Raw genomic sequence first — 18477 nt, forward strand, 5'->3', positions numbered from 1 at the left:
AAAGAAAAAGAAAATACACTGTAAAACTAAGGATTGATATTGGGATGATAGAGAGAAAGCCGAGGAAGTAAACATAAATAGAAGATGGAAATTTATGGGCAGTGGCAGGGGGTGGAGTGAGAATAAGAAAGTTTGGGGAACGATAGACTGAAAAGAGAGAACCACGTATATCAAATCAAGTCTATAAAACAATAGACTGAAAACCAGGACAGACTTTGTTCTTTGGAAGAGGAAAATCGAAAGAAAAGGGTAAGGTTTTTGTTGTTGTTGTTTTGGTTTGTGTTGGTATAATGTTCTTTTGAAATGTATACACCTTACCCTTGCTCATTCAAATGCTGATTCCCCTCCAGCTCTCTGGTTTCAATCTGGATATTGCATTGTGATACTTATTCTAAGCATCCTGTCTCAACTGTGTGTAAACAGGCCAAAATAAAACAACTAGCCACAATGTTGTGCAAAGGGAGGAGCCAGAGGACAGGAAAGAGGGGAAGGGGTGAGAGAGAGCTTAGAGAGAGAGCTGGAGGAGTGATCTTGGAGGATGTGGAACATGAACTAGACCTAAGATTTCACAAAAAGCAAGTATAATGTGGGTAAAATCTAAATGTTAGGAAACTATGAGGGCTTGGAGGTTTAGGAGGGAGTAACTATTGCCCAGCATTGTGTTCTAAAGAAATCCCAGTGTTTGTGTGATGATTTGGGTATACCACTGTTTAAGACTAACAGCAGCATTACTGAAAGAATACCAAAAGTAAATATTAATAGTCACTTACAACAGATTTGTTTGGTTATTTTTTTTTTTTTGTCCTGGTTTGTTTAAGCAATATAGAGCAAGAACAGTGGGACAAGATGATATGTTAGGTAACATTAAGTATTAAATGGAGTAGATGTAGGGGAAAATGCTAGTTGGAGGTATAGGGTACAAAAATTGACTGGCTTGATTGTTGGATTCCATTTGGACTCTTTCAGGTTTACTTCACTGTCTCCTAGAATCCTGTTGCTCCCTTGGAAGTTCCTCTGCAGTGGTTTCTGTCCTCTGAGTCTTTCTTTGCATGATAGGATTGCAAATACTGTTCTGATTCGTGAGTAATGTTTCACTGGCAGGAGTCTCAGATGTTGCTCACACCTGTGATCTCCTTCATGGTTCAATTTGTGATTGCTGGCCCTACCCTTGTGCACCCCCTAGTTGGCCATCTTTCTTTTTCTTGTTTTTATGGCATTTATTTAAAATTTGATTTTCACTATATACTTCTTTCTGTTAAGATTGGGTTCATTTTCTCATTTCTTGAGTTTTGATGCTAATTTATTTATTTGCCATTATTATTATTATTATTATTATTATTATTATTATTATTATCATTCCTCCCTGTCCCTTCTCTCGAGCCCTCTATTCCAGAGTCCTACCTTGTAGAGCAGGCTGGCCTGGACCTCACTATGTAATACAGACACATTCTGAGCTTGCAATCCTGTCTTTAAGGTGCTAGGGTTATAGCTATGCATCCCTCCCTACACTTGATTTTTCTTTCTTGCTTTCACTCTTTCATTTTTTAATTTATCCTTTTTCTTTAGTTTTTTATGTATATTCTTTTCATTCATTCACTAGAATAGGTTTAATATGTTTATATTTCCATTTTTATTTCTCTCATAATATTAAAAAAATATCACCCTTAGTTATTTTTTGTTTCATAACCTCTTCATAAGCATGCCATTTAATTTCTGCGTATTTGATTTTTTTCAAGATTCTTCCTTTTATTAATTTCTAGTTCCATGCTACTATCATGGTGGAAAATATATTTAACATGCCTCCAGTATTCTTGAATTTGTTAAAAGACACACTTTATCCTGGGAAACGTTTTATGCACGCTTGAAAAGACTGTATATTGTGTGGCTGTTGGAGAAAATATTTTCAATATGTCTGTCAGGTCCAGTTGATCTAAATAATAGTTACATGCAGTGTTTCCTTATTGTTTGTCTATCTAGATAATATATACAGTGTTGAAAGTAGAATATTGAAGGCCCCCACTAGTACTGTAATCTATATTCTCCTTTAGTTCTATCATTATTCTTGTTATATACTTAAGTATTCCAATGTTGGATGAATGTATATTTGTAATACTTTTCAATACATTTGTATACTTTAGTATTGTATAATGGTCATTTTTTCTCCTTTTATAATTTTTACTGAAAATTTATTTTATCTTGTTTAAATACAGCTAATCTTGCTATAATTTGTTATTCATTCATGTATAATGACTTTTTTAGCTCATTACATTCAAACTATGTGTCCTTAAAAGGTTGTTCTGAAAAGTGAGTCTCTTATAGATACAATATTTTCTTGTTTTAATCTTTTTATATACTCTGTGTCTTTTGACTATAGAATTAAGCCATTTACATTCAAAGCAATTATTGATATACAAGAACTTGTTTATTGGCATTCTATTAATTCTTTGTGTTTTATAGATTCTTTGTTCCTTTCTACCTATTGTTTTCCTTTGTAATCAGGTGATATTCTGTAGCCATCTGCTTTGATTACTGTGTATGTTATCTAATAATTATAGTTTAATTTGGGGGTAAAAGTCTTATTTAAAACTTCTTATAATAGGCTGTTTTAAACTCACAATAACTTTACTTTGATCATAACAAAATAACTCAACATTTTTATGTCAACTGCCTCCACATAGTTTATATTTTAATATAACTTATATTTTATATTAAGTATCCTTTAAAAATATTATACGTCTCAGTTTAATAATTTAAATTTTAACTTTCATTTTAAATTTACAGTGAGTTACATACTTATCAAGACTATTCTAAATTTAACTGAGTACTCTCATGGTTTAGTTTTTTATCTTGCTAATCAACATACTTTTTCCTCAGCTCAAAGAATTCCCTTTAATATTTAAATTTTTAAATTTACTCTTTTAATTTTTATGTATTCATTTTATATCCTGATTGTAGCCCCCTACCTCATCTCTTCCTAGTCCCATCCTCCCTCCTTCTTCTCCCCTATCCTCTTCCCCTAGTCCACTGAAAGAGGGAGTCCTCTTCCTTTGCAATCTGATTCTAGTTTATCCAGTCTCATCAGGACTGCTTGAATCCTCTTATGCAGTGGCCAGTCAAGACCCCATCAGTAGGAGGAAGTGATCAAAGCGCAGGCAACTGAGTTCATGCCGGAGACAGTCTCTACTCCCCTTACTCAGGAACCCACATGGAGACTGATCTGCCTACCAAGGGATAACCACACTAAAATCTACAGACCTAAAGAAGCTAAAAACAAGGAGGGCCTTAGAGAGAATGCTTAAATTTCGTTCAAAACAGCAATCCGGTTAGGCACCAGAAGCAATGGAAGAGAGAAGAAAACAGAATAGGAGCCTCTGTCCTCTGAAAGGCTCCACCCAACAGGGGATTAAAGCAAATGCTAAGACTCACAGCCAAATTTTGGACAGAGTGCAGGGAGTCTTATGGAAGAAGGGAGCCAGGAGATAGAAGGAGCCAAAGGGTAAAAGAACCCCACAAGGAGACCAACAAAGCCAAAAAATCTAGCCAAGGGCTCCTGCAGAGACTGATGTACCAATTAAGGACCATGCATGGAGAAGACCTAGACTCCCTTTACCATTTCTAACAAGACATCTCTGATGTTGATGATATTCCTTTAGTGTTTATCTGGGAATTTTTATTTGCCCTTTATTTTCTTGCCAAGTATTCTTAGTTAGCAGTTTTTAACATCTGTACATTGGAGCTGTCTTCTCAATTTTTCATGGCTAGTGATGTTCTTACTGAGAAACATTAGTGCTGCTGGAGCATTAGCACACTGTTAGATGTGGCACTTCATTTCAGCTGGCACTGTCAACTCAATCTTTGCTCTTTTTAAATTATTTTATAATATCTTAGTCAACACTTGCTTGCATTAAATCTGACACTTATTGTTTTCTACTGTTATTTCGTTAAATAAAATTTCTATTTGTATAGCAATTTCTTTTATTATTATAATTTGAGCATTTGCTCTCTTGATGCTTTTTCATAAATTTCACAATATTTCATTTCTTATCATTTTTTCCCCTCATCTCTTCTTTGGCTACATATTGTTAAATTGTCTTCGAGTTTAGTTTCTTCTACTTGATCAGACTTACTACTGATGCTCTTTAAGACACATTTCAATTCTAGAATTTCTGTTAGTACCTTTTTGGTTTTGTATTTTTGTTTTGAAACACGTAGTTTTATAAGTTCAGCTGGCCTGGAACTTGTGTGATCTCCCTGCCTCTGTGCTCTGTGTCCTATGGATATAGGCGTAAATCAATATGTTCAGCTCTGTTTTATACTGTTTTTGTTATCGGGTTTTTTTTTTTTTGTATTTCTTTTTAAATTTAATGTAGATGAGTGTTTTGCCTGCATGTATGCCTGTTGCTTGTAGGGGCCAGAAAAGGATATCAGATTGCCTAGGCCTGAAGTTGTCATATGGGAGCAATGAATCAAACCTGGGTCCTCTTGAAGAGCATCTAGTGCTTTTAACCACTAAGCCATCTCTGCATCCCCCTTTATCTTTGTTTGGAAAGCATTATCTATTTGTTGAGATTGACAGGGGGAGGGGAGAGGAGGATAGCACTATAGAGAATAGACCACAGTGTATGTGTGAAAGTCAGAGGAAAACTTATAGGAATCAATTCTCATCTTCCATAATGGGGGCTTCAGACATCAAATTCAGGTCATCAGGCTTAGCATCCTGCATGGTTATCTGCTGAGCCTTCTCACCAGCCCTATTTCTCTATATCCTTGATGTTTACTAAGCTTCTTTAAAACCTGTTTTTTTTTTTTTTTTTTTGTATTATTATTAGCCAGGCCGTTTACAAATCTACATTTCTTTCTTTCAGTTTTCAAAGATTTCATTGTTACTTAGGCTGGTTTCAAACTCCTGTGGACATGTACTCCTCACATCTCAGGTTCTGAATGCTAGAACTTCAGGTCTGTGCCTTGCAGCCTGGTGTATAAACCTCCGGTTTCTTTAGAGACTTTTACTGGCACCTTATTTTATCATTGGGGTGATGTATTGTTTCCATGATTTTGTTTGATATTTGTGGTCTACAGTCCAGAAATGAAGCCCCCAAGTTCGTTCGAAGGGACAAAACACACATTAGCACTATTAGACAGTACATGGAGCAAAAACCAGATAACTAATACGTATGTTAAGAATCACTGAAATTCAGACTCAGAGAGGCACTAAGAACTGGAATTGAATTGGGAAATCTCTACAATAGGGAGAAAACTTAAGTTGTGCTTTGAAAAAAGGTACCATTTTGATATGTAAGAAAATATTTCAAAGGATGAGAGCTGATGTAACTAAAATGTGAAAAAAGGTAGCGTGATTGGCTTGGCTTTTGAGACTGTGCATATGGTTAGAATGATAAAGGTTTTATTTCTCTACCATTCTTGATCTTGTGCCTAATATAGTGTTATGTTAAAATACTGCTATAGAGGAAAAGTATAAGATAAAGTTGGATTGATATCTGTGGTCTGATTGTATAGTATTTAGTTTCTAGCCAACAAGAAAACTTTGCTGGCAGTTTATATAAAAAGCAATACTTTGAACCAGACGTGGTGGCACATACCTTTAATCCCAGCACTTGGGAGGAAGAGGCAGGTGGCTCTCTGTCAGTTCGAGGCCAGCCGGGTTTACAAAATGAGTCCAGGACAGCCAAGGCTACACAGAGAAACACAGTCTCTAAAAATAAGAAAAAAACAATACTTTGAATCCGGGTATGGTGTCATGGCCTGTAGTCAGGAAGAAGATTTTGAGTTCAGCCTCTGAGGCTGAAAGACCTTATCTCAGAAAACACTAAACCCAACCAACAAACAGTATCACAAGCAATGCTTTGGGAAAGCAACTTCTGTTATTGAGGAGCTTAATAGGGAGAAATTACAGGTAGAATGGGAGACAATGATAATCCAATCTTAGGATACCAGGCTAGACAAGGATATTAAAGAGGTAAAACATCAGTTTTAGCTACCATATCTTTCAATCAATATTAGTTTCATTTCATGTTGCTGTGACAAAATACCTTGGCAAAAGTGAGTTAAGGGAGAAAGAATTTATTTGGTTTATAGTTACAGAGGGCTTAAAGTCCATTATGCTGGTAAAGGAGTGGTGGTAGGAGCAAGATGCCAGCCAGTCATATTGTGTCAGTGGTCCAGGAAGGTAGAGCATAATATGGGGCTGGGCTATAAAGCCTCAAGGCCTGCCCTCATTGACATGCTTCCTCTATCAAGGCATCACATTCTGATGTTTCCATAACTTTTCCATACAACACTAACAACTTAGAAGTAAGTATTCAAATTTATGAGCCTTTGGGAGGTATTTTACATTGAAACCACAATATTATCCATTCACTAAATTTACCCTCCTCAGCAATAACATATATATTCTAGTTTCTGAAACCTGAAGAACCCTGGAAGAGAACTTGCAAGATTCCTACTACTACCTTTCTGTACATACAGGCATCACACCATGTATTTTATCTTCTCAACCATAGTTGTGGGTAAACTGTACACATTCCTTTCTAAAGCCAGCCTCTCAACTTAAACACTTGCTTCTGAAATCACCTGTTGCCTGTGTGTGTGTGTGTGTGTGTATGTGTGTGTTTTGCTGAGTTATCCACATAGCTTATAAATATCTTCTTGTTTTATTCAAATGAACAGAAACTTAAAAAAGCTGTCTTAACTATCTTCTTACTAACTACTGCCTTTTTTTCTTTTCTTTCTTTGATAACAAAACTCCTCTGAAATGTCTATCTATACTCATTATTCCTTCATATCTCCTGAACTTTCTCCTGTCAAGTTTTTTTGTTTTTTTTTTTTCAGGAGAGCATACCAAACTGCTTTTATCAAGGTCAATAATGACCTGGTCCTGTAGACTGCAATGGTTAGTCCTCATTGTATTTACCTATCATGAGTAGTCAATACAGTTGACCATTCTCTTTTGAAGCACAATTAGCTTCTGGTATTCCTTGTTTTATTCTAATCAGTTGTCCTCTTTCACTCTCTTTGGATGAATTGTCTTTTCGTTTCTCTTAGACCGGCCGTCAAGCAATGACATCGGTGGATTTGAATTTTGGCAAGACAGGGCAGAGTATAAACTAATCATTCATGAAGGCAGGAAATGAATGACTAAGGAAGTGTCATGTGCTTGCCAATAGGATTAAGACTCATTTGATGATGCTTCAAAATAAAGATATATGGGGGCTGGAGAGATTGTCTCAGGGGTTAAGAGCACCAGCTGCTCTTCCAGAGGTCCTGAGTTCAATTTCCAGCAACCACGTGGTGGCTCACAACTGTCTATAATGAAATCTGGTGCCCTCTTCTGGCATGCAGGTGTACATGCAGACAGAATACTGTATAAAAAATAAATAAATAAAACAAATAGTTGTGTAATTTTATACAACTTCTACATTCTGCCTAATGAAAGAACAAAAGTCAGTGCAAAATTGGACTTAACTACAGTTTCAGTTTTATAAAATGGATGCAATGAATCAAAAATGTCAGTAAAAGTAGAGTAACTATAATGAATCCCTCTAGAATTTTAAGTGGGTGTATCAGAAGACATTAAGTGAATGAGACACAGTGAAAATTTGGAAGCATCAAAGGGGAGAGGTTTTACTATAGGATTGCTGGAGTCAATAATAGAGTTAACAGATAGATGTGTAAGAGAGTGTTCACAAATGGAATTATTCTCAATATTCAGGAAATGGAAACAGCCTATGTGTCTATCAAACAATGAACTGACAATTAAATTGTAATACATATATACAACAGAATTTTATTCAACTATAAATAAAATGAAATTTCAGGAAAGTGAAACTGAAAAAAATTATACTGTGTGAGGATATAATAAATAAACACATTTTCTCTTTCATATGCAGACCTTAGCTTAGAATTCTTCAACTGTTCAGGAAGCTAGAAAGAGGCCATTAGATGTGGATAGGAAGAAGAAATCTTAAGGAAAGAGGTTAACAGCACACTTATGACATGAAAGAGGAAGAGGGAAAACTGAGGGTGGAAAGATTTCAATTGGGGTGGGGATCAGGAGATACAGGAGAGGAAATTGTATGGGGAGAGTTAACTAAAACTAAGGGTATTATTAGAAAGCCCTGTGAAAACCTACCGCTTTGTTAGTGAATTAAAAAGATTAGAGACATCTTGTATGAGTGGCTAACGCTCCTCCCCAGAAGCCAAATGAAAAGAAAATTTCAGTACCGGGTTTGGGATACCTTCCTATGAGCTGTTGGTAAAGGTGGCTAGAGAATTCCCCCAGAACAACACAAGTTAGCACCGACATCATTGTTTGTCCACCAGAACTAGATCATAAGACAGGATTGCTTAGAAACACTACACTTGGGTTGTTCTATGGCCACCAGATTAATTAGTGAAACTGTCAACCTTCCCTCAGCTGAAATTCAAAATCAGTTGACCGTAAGAAGTCACTACACGAATTTATGAGTTCCTTTATTTTTTCATCTCTGCAAGGAGATCACAAGGTTGAAAACAGTCTGAACTACTTAGTGAGTTCATGCTGGCATGAACAACATAAGGAGATGCTTAATGAAAAAGCAGGAGGAGGAAGGGATGATTTATTACTGACAGGTTGTTCCTTTTTCTAAAAGTTGGTCTTTGTTAAATAATTGTCCACTACTTCTCAATAAAGCCAATCTTATTCTGTTCTGTTTATCATAAATTTTCTTAGTTGAGATTGCCAGTACTCCAATATTCATTTTTCTTGTTTAAGCAAAATGATTTTTTAATAGAAATTTTAATTTTAATAAATTAAAATTTCTTATTTTATTAATTTTCATTGTTTGAGAATTCATACATGCTTTCATCAAATCCACCTCCAATTCTTCCCTTCCAGTTTCTCCCCACCTCCCCACTCTTATTTCCAACTTGATGTGCCCTTCTTATAAATTTATTTTTGTTATTGAGGATTTGATACGTGATTCAACCTTTTTACGCTCTTCCCCCTTCCAACTTCTCCTGGGTCCCCAATCACACCCTGTCAAATTAATGACTTTTTGGTCAAATGTGTGGTATGAATGAATATATGTATGTATGTATAAAACCTAGAGTCCAGCTTATGTTGCCCTTATTTGCATATATTTGGAGCTCAACTCTTAGGATTAGGATCGTGTGACTGAAATAAATAAATAAATCTGGTTCCTCCCTTAGCAGCCATTGACTTTCTGTCGCTCATCATCTAGGGGATGGGAGCATGGGGGTTACGAAATGTTCTCTGTCCATGTTGATGTGTAAATTAGTGTTGGCTTTGCAGGTTTTACACAGGTAACTATTGTTGAGAGTTCATGGGAGCTATATCCCTGTCCTGCACAGAAAAAACAAAAAACAAAAAACAAAACTATCATACAGTTGTCATTCCAGTCCTTAGGTTCTTACGGTCTTTTTGCCCCCTGTTCCACAACTTTCCCTGAGCCTTAGGTGTAGAGGTTGTGACATGAAAAATAAAAGAAGCTTCTTTGATAAGATGTGAGAGCTTCACTTAGGTCATAAGGATGAGTATTTGGAAAGTAGTTGGAAACTATATTTCTTTAGCAATATGGTTGTACTGAGTTCTTTTTTATGTATTAGTTACTTTTCTATTGCTGTCATAAAATACCATGACTAATGCAACTTATAGAAGGAAGGGTTTATTTGGAGCTTACAGCTCCCAGAGGGATGAGAGTCCATCATCATTATGAAAGGGAAGTGTGGCCGCAGGCATGTTGTGTGGAACAATAAGCTGAGAGCTCACAGCTCTCTCTCTCTTTTTTTTTGCTATTTTTATTGAAAAACATTTCCATACACTATATTGTGATCACATTTTCCCTTCTTTCGATTATTCCAAGAGCCTACCCACCCTCTACACACCCAAATTCATGCCCTTTATTTATCTCTCTTTTAAAAAGAAAGCAACAAATAATGAACAAAAAAGAGAAACTCATAAAAGCAAGCAAAAGAAAAAAAAAAAAAGAGGAAAAGCACCAGGCTGGAAACCAAAGTATACAAGCCAAAGACCAATGAGACAAAAATTTCTTCCAAAACCTGATGAACTGGAAAGAGCAGGTGGCTCTTGAAACATCAGATCCTGCTTCTGGTGATGTTCTTCCACTAGCAACTACATCTTCTACGCTTCCTCTAAGAGCATCACTAACTGGGGACCAAGTATTCAAATGCCTAAGGATGTGGGCAACTTCTTATTCAAGTTACCACATGACTTTGTGACCTTTTCAACCATGGGTTCTTGGCTAGATTTACAGTACCAAATATAAGCTCCTTCCAAGTGAACAGATATTTAGGTCTAATCAGACAGTTGTTTGTTGCCTCAAGATACAAGTCTCACTGTTGCACCATTGGGGATGTCTTGCTGATTCCATTGTGATTCTCAGGCTTTACAGCTTGGTTTCATATCATTTTTCCTTGGCAGTTTACATGGCAACTTCCAACACTATTAGAGGTAACCTGTAGTCAGCTAGTTTTCAGGTCAATACCAGCTTTATTTCTATGGCCCAAAGTGTGGTGTCTTCATCAGTAGGGTCTTATGTTCATGTTCTGACAGGCAACCAAGAGCAATGGACAATAGCTTAGATTGTTTGATGGTATGTCTTAGACAATAAAGGATATGGAGACCAACAATTTGAAGGAAAGTATCCCCTAACTGGCACTGGGATTTTTGTTAAATAATCATTGGCTTTTGTGGGATCATTATCTTGCCATGTAGAGGTTACTACATTGAAACTGTAATTTTAAGTAATCTTATAAAATACTAGTTTTTACTATGGCTTTTTCAAACACCATTTATTCTTCTTTCCTCCCTCCCCGTCTATATTAACTATTCAGTTAAGTCTCCCCCAATTTATCACTTACCATCATCATAGCACCTGTGCCCTATTAACTACCTTTCTAGAGTGTCTTCTCCACACCTCCCCCAATGGTCTGTTTCTTTTTTCCTGTCTTTTATGGTTGCTCCAGTTTGTAGAATATTAATATTTACTATTGATTTATCTTTTAGTTAAACAGCAGTTATTCCTAAACCAGCTGTATTCCCAAATCACCACACAAAGACTAGGATTTATTTAATTAACCTAGAGCACAATGCTGGACAATAGTTACTACATCCTATACCGCCAAGCCCGCATAGCTTCCTCCCATTCAGATTTCCCACATTATACTTGCTTTTAGTCATATCTTAGGTCTAGTTCATCTATCCTCATGGTTCCAAGTCCTGTCTTGCCGATCTTTCCTCTCCTACCCTCCCACTTGCTTCTTTCTCCTTCCCTCCTGACCAGGATGTCCCACTCTATTCTCTCCCTTGCTCAGCATTGGCTGTTGTTTTATTGACAATACAGAGAACAAATGATGACATGTTTACAGAAATGAGACAGGTGATGCTTAGAATAAATATCACAATGCAATGTCCAGATTAAAACCAGATAGTGTAGTAGAGAAATCAGCATTTGAATGAACAAGGGTAAATTGTATACATTTCACAAGAACATTATGCCAACACTCCAGGTTAAACACTCAAATTTAAAGATTCAGATTTAAGATCCCCAAATGAGAAAGAGAGACCATATGGTCTTTGTATTTCTGCATCTGGTTCACTCCACTCAGTATATTTTCCAGCTCTATCCATTTACTTGAAAAATCTATTTTTCTTTATATCTGAATAGAATTTCATTGTGTTTATGCCTCACATTTCATTACCCGTTCATCAACTGATGAACATCTAGGCTGTTTCCATTTCCTGGCTATTGTGAATAAAGCAGCAATAATCATAGATGAGCAAATACCTTTGTAGTAGGCCACAGAATCTTTTGGAAATATGCTCAGGAGTGGTGTAGCTGAACAATGATAAATCTGTTTCTAGTTTTTTGAGAAAACACCACACTGAATTCCATAGTGATTTCACTAGTTTGTATTTTAAAAGATTTAAAGCACTTTGGAGCAGTTTATGACAGTATAAAATTGTTTTACTTATTAGTAATGGAATAGAATTTAAGCCATTGAGAGGCTAGAATATTGGGAACTCATCTGCCTATGCATTGAAGATGCTGAGAGATAAGGGAGGGAAAGGTTGGATAAAATAACTTAGCAGTAGTTACTACATCAACAAAGGAGAAGAAATCACTTAGGAACCATAGAAACAAGGGAAATAGAGACCATGGCAACAATAAAGGATATAAGAACCATGGCAACAGTAGAGGGTATGGAGATCATGGTGACTAATAAGGGATATAGTATGATAACAGGAAATTCAAAGTGGTGTTTTGTAGAGAAGAACAGGGGAGAATAATATGAAAATAGCACTCCAAGCCAGGAGGGCAATGAAAGCAAAATCTATTGGTACTCGAGAAGTTTCCCATTTAAGCAGTATCTTTAGATAAAATGTACATTTTCATTGTAGAAATAACATGGAGGAAACTTTCAGAGAAGGGGTTTCTCACAGATAAGACCTTTGTGACAATGGACTAAAAAGTGTATAATGGAAGGGTTGCAGGAGTTGGGAGAAATGAGAACAGGATACAAAAGGGGGCTATCCAGAGCCTTTGATATTATTAGAGTACTAGAAATGAGGGAGTTTAACAATTTGGGGTTCTTTTGGTTACTGTTAAAAACAAACAAACAAAAAAACAAAGATAGGACTGGAGAGATGGCTCAGTGGTTAAGAACACTGGCTGCTCTTTCAGAGGACCCTGGTTCAATTCTTAGCACTCACATGGCAGCTCAACCCTGTCTATAATAGTTCCAGAGGATCTGACACCCTCACACAGACATACATGTAGACTACACACCAAATATACACAAAAAGTAATTCATTAAAAAGAAAACAAGGATAAAGAGACTTAGCAAAGTTGTGGTTGTGATAGGAAGCTGTGGGTTTCTTTTTCTTTTTTAATTGAAAATAGATCGTTTTGAAATTAAAATTTCAATAAATCTCCTCCCATCTGGATCCACACTCTTTTTGACTCTCATTAAAAAAACAGGCATCTAACAATAAATAAATGGGCCCTCATGAAACTGAAAAGCTTCTGTAAAGCAAAGGACACTGTCGTCAGAACAAAATGACAGCCTACAAACTGGGAAAGAATCTTCACCAACCCTATATCTGACAGAGGGCTAATATACAAAATATATAAAAAACTAAAGTTAAAAGCAATAAATCAAGCAATCTGATTAAAAAATAGGGTACAGAGCTAAACAGAGAATTCTCTGTAGAGGAATATAGAATGGCAGAGAAACACTTAAAGAGATGCTCAACTTCCTTAGCCATCAGAGAGATGCAAATCAAAATGACCCTGAGATTTCACCTTACACCCATCAGAATGGCTAAGACCAAAAACGCAAGTGACAACACATGCTGGAGAGGTTGTGGAGAAAGGAGAACCCTCCTCCACTGCTGGTGGGAATGTAAACTTGATTAGGAATAGTGCTTCCTCAAGATCCAGCTATACCACTCCTAGGCATATATCCAAAAGATGCTCAAGTACACAACAAGGACATTTGCTCAACCGTGTTTGTGGCAGCTTTATTCGAAATAGCCAGAACCTGGAAATAACCCAGATGTCCCTCAACAGACGAATGGATACAGAAATTGTGGTACATTTACACAATGGAATACTACTCAGCAATAAAAAACAAGTACATCATGACATTTGCAGACAAATGGTGGGATCTGGAAAAGATCATCCTGAGTGAGGTATCCCAGGAGCAGAAAGATACACACAGTATATACTCACTTATAAGTGGGTACTAGATTTATAAGATAGGATAGCCATACTAAAATCTGTACACCCAAAGAAGATAAACAAGAAAAAGGACACAGGTTAAGATGATCAATCCTCACTTAGAAAGACAAATGGGATGGACATTGGAAGTAGGAGAAAACAAGTAACAGGACAGGAGCTTACCACAGAGGGCCTCTGAAAAACTGTACCTAGCAGTGTATCAAAGCAGATGCTGAGACTCATAACCAAACCTTGGGCAGAGTGCAGGGAATCATATGAAAGAAGGGGGAGTTAGTATGACCTGGAGAGGACAGGAGCTCCACAAGGACCAAATATATCAGGGCACAGAGGTATTTTCTGAGACTTTTTCTCCAACCAAGGACCATGTATGGATATAACCTAGAATCCCTGCTCAGATGTAGCCCATGACAGCTCGGTATGCAAGTGGGTACCCTACTAAGGGGAACAGGGACTATTTCTGACATGAACTCAATGGCTGTCTTTTTTTACCTCCCTGCCTCCCTCCCCGAAGGAGGAGCAGCCTTGCTAGGTCACAGAGGAGGACATTGCAGCCAGTCCTGAAGATACCTGATAAGTTAGGGTCAGATTGAAGGGGAGGAGGACCTCCCCAATCAGTGGACTTGGAAAGGGGCAGGGAGGAGATGAGGGAGGGAGGGTACGATTGGGAGGGAATGAGGAATGGGGTAAGGCTGGGATACAAATTAAATAACCTGTGATTAATATAAAAAATAAAAATTATAAAAAAAAGAAAACAAGCTTCTAGAAAGGGGAGGGGGACCACCCCTATCAGTGGACTGGGGGAGGGACAAGGCAGAAGAAAAAAGGGAGGAAGGGCAGGATTGGGAGGGGACAAGGGAGGAAACTACATCTGGGACACAAAGTGAATAAATTGTAAAATAAGTAAATAAGAAAAATAATAAAAAATTAAAAATGGGCATCTAAGGAATAATAAACATACAGTACAATAGGATAAAACAAAAATAAACAAATTGGAATAGGACAAAACAAACAGAATAAAAAGAGCCAAAGGAAAAACAGAAGTGAGTTTCTGAGAATAAAATGAATCTGTTTTCTTTTTGTCAATGGATTATAGCTTCATTCTACAGTGTTAGAGAGTTCTTTTGAGAAAAAATAAGGAATATATTTATTTGTAATAGTCAGGAATATAAACAATGTAATCAAAGCATCACTTTCTTTAAGATGTAACTTAGTATACTGTGTTTGTTCCTTTTAGAATGGACAGCAGTTTGTGTCAAGAAAAGCCTTGGAATATTTATCTCAACTTTCAGAAGACCCAAAGGAAGTACTTGGAGCTTTAAAGTAATAAATTCACGTTTTCTGGACGTGTGAAGATTTCTCTCCTCTCCTTAATCTTAGTTACAAACTTCGCCAAAACAGTGGTGATATTAAAGCCGTAAGTAAGAAACAGTAACAAAGATGTTCAGTTAAAAAAAACAAAAAGAGCAAAGGTTAGTGCTTGAACTTTGTTTCCCATTCTTCCTTTCTACAAAGAAAAAAAAAAAACATTTGTTAGAAGGGATCTTTTACATGCAATACTGAGAGTCACAGTGGAATGTGAGAACACTATAGTTTTGAGTGTGAAAAATAAGAAACCCAAAGCATTTGTTCCACTTCTTGTCAGCTCTACTTCACGCAATGCTTCTAACAGGAAATAGAGTGATTGATAGAATTATTTCTGTCAGAAGTTGAGATATCACCACGCACTCAATCAAATATAGAATATCATTCAGAACATATATTATTTCTTTTTCCATGTACTATTTATTTTTTTCCACTGTTGGGTCTAGAACCTAGGGCTTCATCCATTCTTGGGAAGCAACAACTCCAGCCATGCACTGGTCTTGAACCTGCTTCTTTTATCTCCTGAGTGCTGCAGTGACACTCAGGCACTATCGCCCGTGACTTTCCAGCCCCATCATTTCATTTAATTTTATTATTTTAAGTTTTACTTTATTTTATTTTATAAACAGGATCTTACTATGTCTCCCAGAGTAACCTTAACCCCCAAACCCTCTTGCCTCAGTCTCCCAAATGCTGATATACACAGGTTTAACACTGTACTGGGCTCAGATAATATCTCATAAAAAAGCACTTTCAGGTTTCAAGTTATCAACTACTTCGTCATATCATTTTTTAATAATGCTTCCAGATCCCTTCAAAGATTTGTGGTTCTTTCTTCTGATACTCAAAAAACAATTATAGGCAGTGGACTTGGAAAGGGACAGGGAGGAGTGAGGGAGGGTGGGAATGGGAGGGAATGAGAGAGGGGGCTATGGCTGGGATACAAAGTAAATAACCTATGATTAATATAAAAAAAACAATTATATGTTTCTGACAGAAAAAGCTAAAGAGTTGTTCACCATACTTGACGTTTCTGTACTGATATGAACATGGAACTGTTTAATAGCTTATTATAAATAATACTTTTGTTTTTAAATTAAAATTTTACTTCTAAAATCATAAAATTTATGTTTTTATTGCAACCTTTAAAACAATACAATGATCTACAGATAAGACTAATTTAACCCTCTTTTCTCGTTTCTGCATCCTGGGATAATTATAGTTAATAAATTGGTACAATATCTCTGACCTATTTCTTCCTAAGAATCTCTTTTACTTGCTTACTCTTGGTTTAACCCTCATTCTCTTCTACCCTCGTTCCCTCCATTTCTTTCTTCCTTGTGTACACTGCTATGGACAGAGTCCAGGGCCTGTATCCTAGCTTACTTTCTATTGCTTCGATGAAACATCATGGCCAAAAGGTACTTGAGGAAGAAAGAGTTTGTTTGATTTACATTTCCTGATTACAGTCTATAGCTGAAGGAAGTCAGCAGAATCTGAAGGCAGGAACCTGGATGCAGGTACTGATGCAGAGGCCATGGAGGAGTGCTGTTTACTGGCTTGCTCTTACAGAACCCAGATCCACCAGCCCAGGATGGCACCACCCACAATGGGATAGGTACTCCCCCATCAATTACTAATTTTAAAATGCCCTACAGCCTGATATTATGGGGGTATTTTATCAACTGAGGTTCTCTCCTTTCAGATAACTCTAGTTAAAAAAAAAAAAAACTAGAAAAAAAAACTAGCACAGCCTCACACATATTATGCAAGCTGGATCACTCACCTTTAAGAATCATCTTACATATTGCTTTTTTACACAGGTGTCTTGTTCAAATTATTCTTCCACAAGTTTCTCATATGCCGGAATCTGAAAATAAGTAAGTTATTTCAAGAAAAAATTATGGATTTACCATTAGAAAACTTAGAGTAGCTTTAACTGCAGACCTTACATTGAAAGATAAATTATGTAGTGAATGAAATTAATATATATATTTCATATTTTATATGGTTACTTATGAGATCTATACCTTAGATAAGTTCTTATCATTTCCTTCTTTCAGTTTTTCCATCTGTAAAATGGAAATGATACCAACGTTTGCCTCCTGGAGTATCTGTAATTGCTCAGGGAATTAATATATTAAAAGGTTAAAATATGAAACCCATAGGGAAATCATTCTGTAAGTAAATATATGAGTGCTTGGCAGTTTATAAGTCCTCATGTTTTACATATGACTTGATTATGTTATCATATCTGTTCCCCTTTAACAGTAGACCCAATGGAAATTCACAAAGAACAAATAAATAATGTTGTGAAGAGTTGCTAACTCTTTTCTCTATCATGTCAGCTAGGACATAATAAAGAAATATATTTTTCCTCACAGTTCCCATGGTATAAGATATCAAGAAATTAACTATTTATAGAAGGATTTTGTCACCAATTTTTCATGCATAAACTCACTGCTTCCTGATGAATTAAAAGAAAAAAATTAAATACCAACAAACTGAACAATCCAATTAAAAAACGGGGTACAGAGCTAAACAGAGAATTCTCAGCAGAGGAATCTCAAATGGCCAAGAATCACTTAGAGAAATACTCAATGTCCTTAGTCATCAGGGAAATGCAAATCAAAATGACTCTGAGATTCCATCTTAAATGCATCAGAATGGCTAAGATCAAAAACTTAAGTGACAGCACATGCTGGAGAGGATGTGGAGAAAGGGGAACCCTCCTTCATTGCTGGTGGGAGTACAAACTTATACAAGCACTTTGGAAGTCAATCTGGAACTTTCTCAGAATATTGGAAATAGCTCTACCTCAAGACCAAGCTATACCACTCCTGGGTATATACCGAAAAGATGTTCCATCATACCACAAGGACATTTGCTCAACTATGTTCATAGGAGCTTTATTCATAATAGCCAGAATCTGGAAACAACTTAGACGTCCCTCAGTTGAGGAATGGATAAAGAAATTGTGGTACATTTACACAACGGAATACTACTCATCTATTAAAAACAAGGAAATCATGAAATTTAAGGCAGACGGCTGTAACTAGAAAAGATCATCCTGAGAAAGGTAACCCAAACCCAGAAAGACACACATGGTAAGCACTTACTTATAAGTAGATTTTAGCCATGTAGTACAGGATAACCAGGCTATAATTCACAGACCCAAAGAAACTAAGTAACAAGTCTCACTTAGAAGGGGAAATAAAGTAGACAGCACAAGTGGTTGAAGAGAGGGAACAAGTTAGGAGAAAGAACACAGGAGGACTGAGGGCCTGGAGAGAGAGAGAGAGAGAGAGAGAGAGAGAGAGAGAGAGAGAGAGAG

General features: G+C 36.6%; 1 protein-coding gene across 1 annotated transcript in view; it reads left to right on the plus strand.

The window, feature by feature from the left end:
* Positions 1–18477, plus strand: part of Tex11 (testis expressed 11) — a 196378-nt gene that overhangs the window by 78852 nt on the left and 99049 nt on the right. Inside the window, 2 exon segments of the mRNA XM_055605069.1 lie at positions 15016–15101; positions 16967–17023. Coding sequence (XP_055461044.1) covers positions 15016–15101; positions 16967–17023 — 143 coding nt within the window.

The sequence above is a fragment of the Psammomys obesus genome, unplaced genomic scaffold, assembly GCF_907164565.1.
Source record: "Psammomys obesus unplaced genomic scaffold, mPsaObe1.curated_primary_1811, whole genome shotgun sequence".
Classification (NCBI taxonomy): domain Eukaryota; kingdom Metazoa; phylum Chordata; class Mammalia; order Rodentia; family Muridae; genus Psammomys; species Psammomys obesus.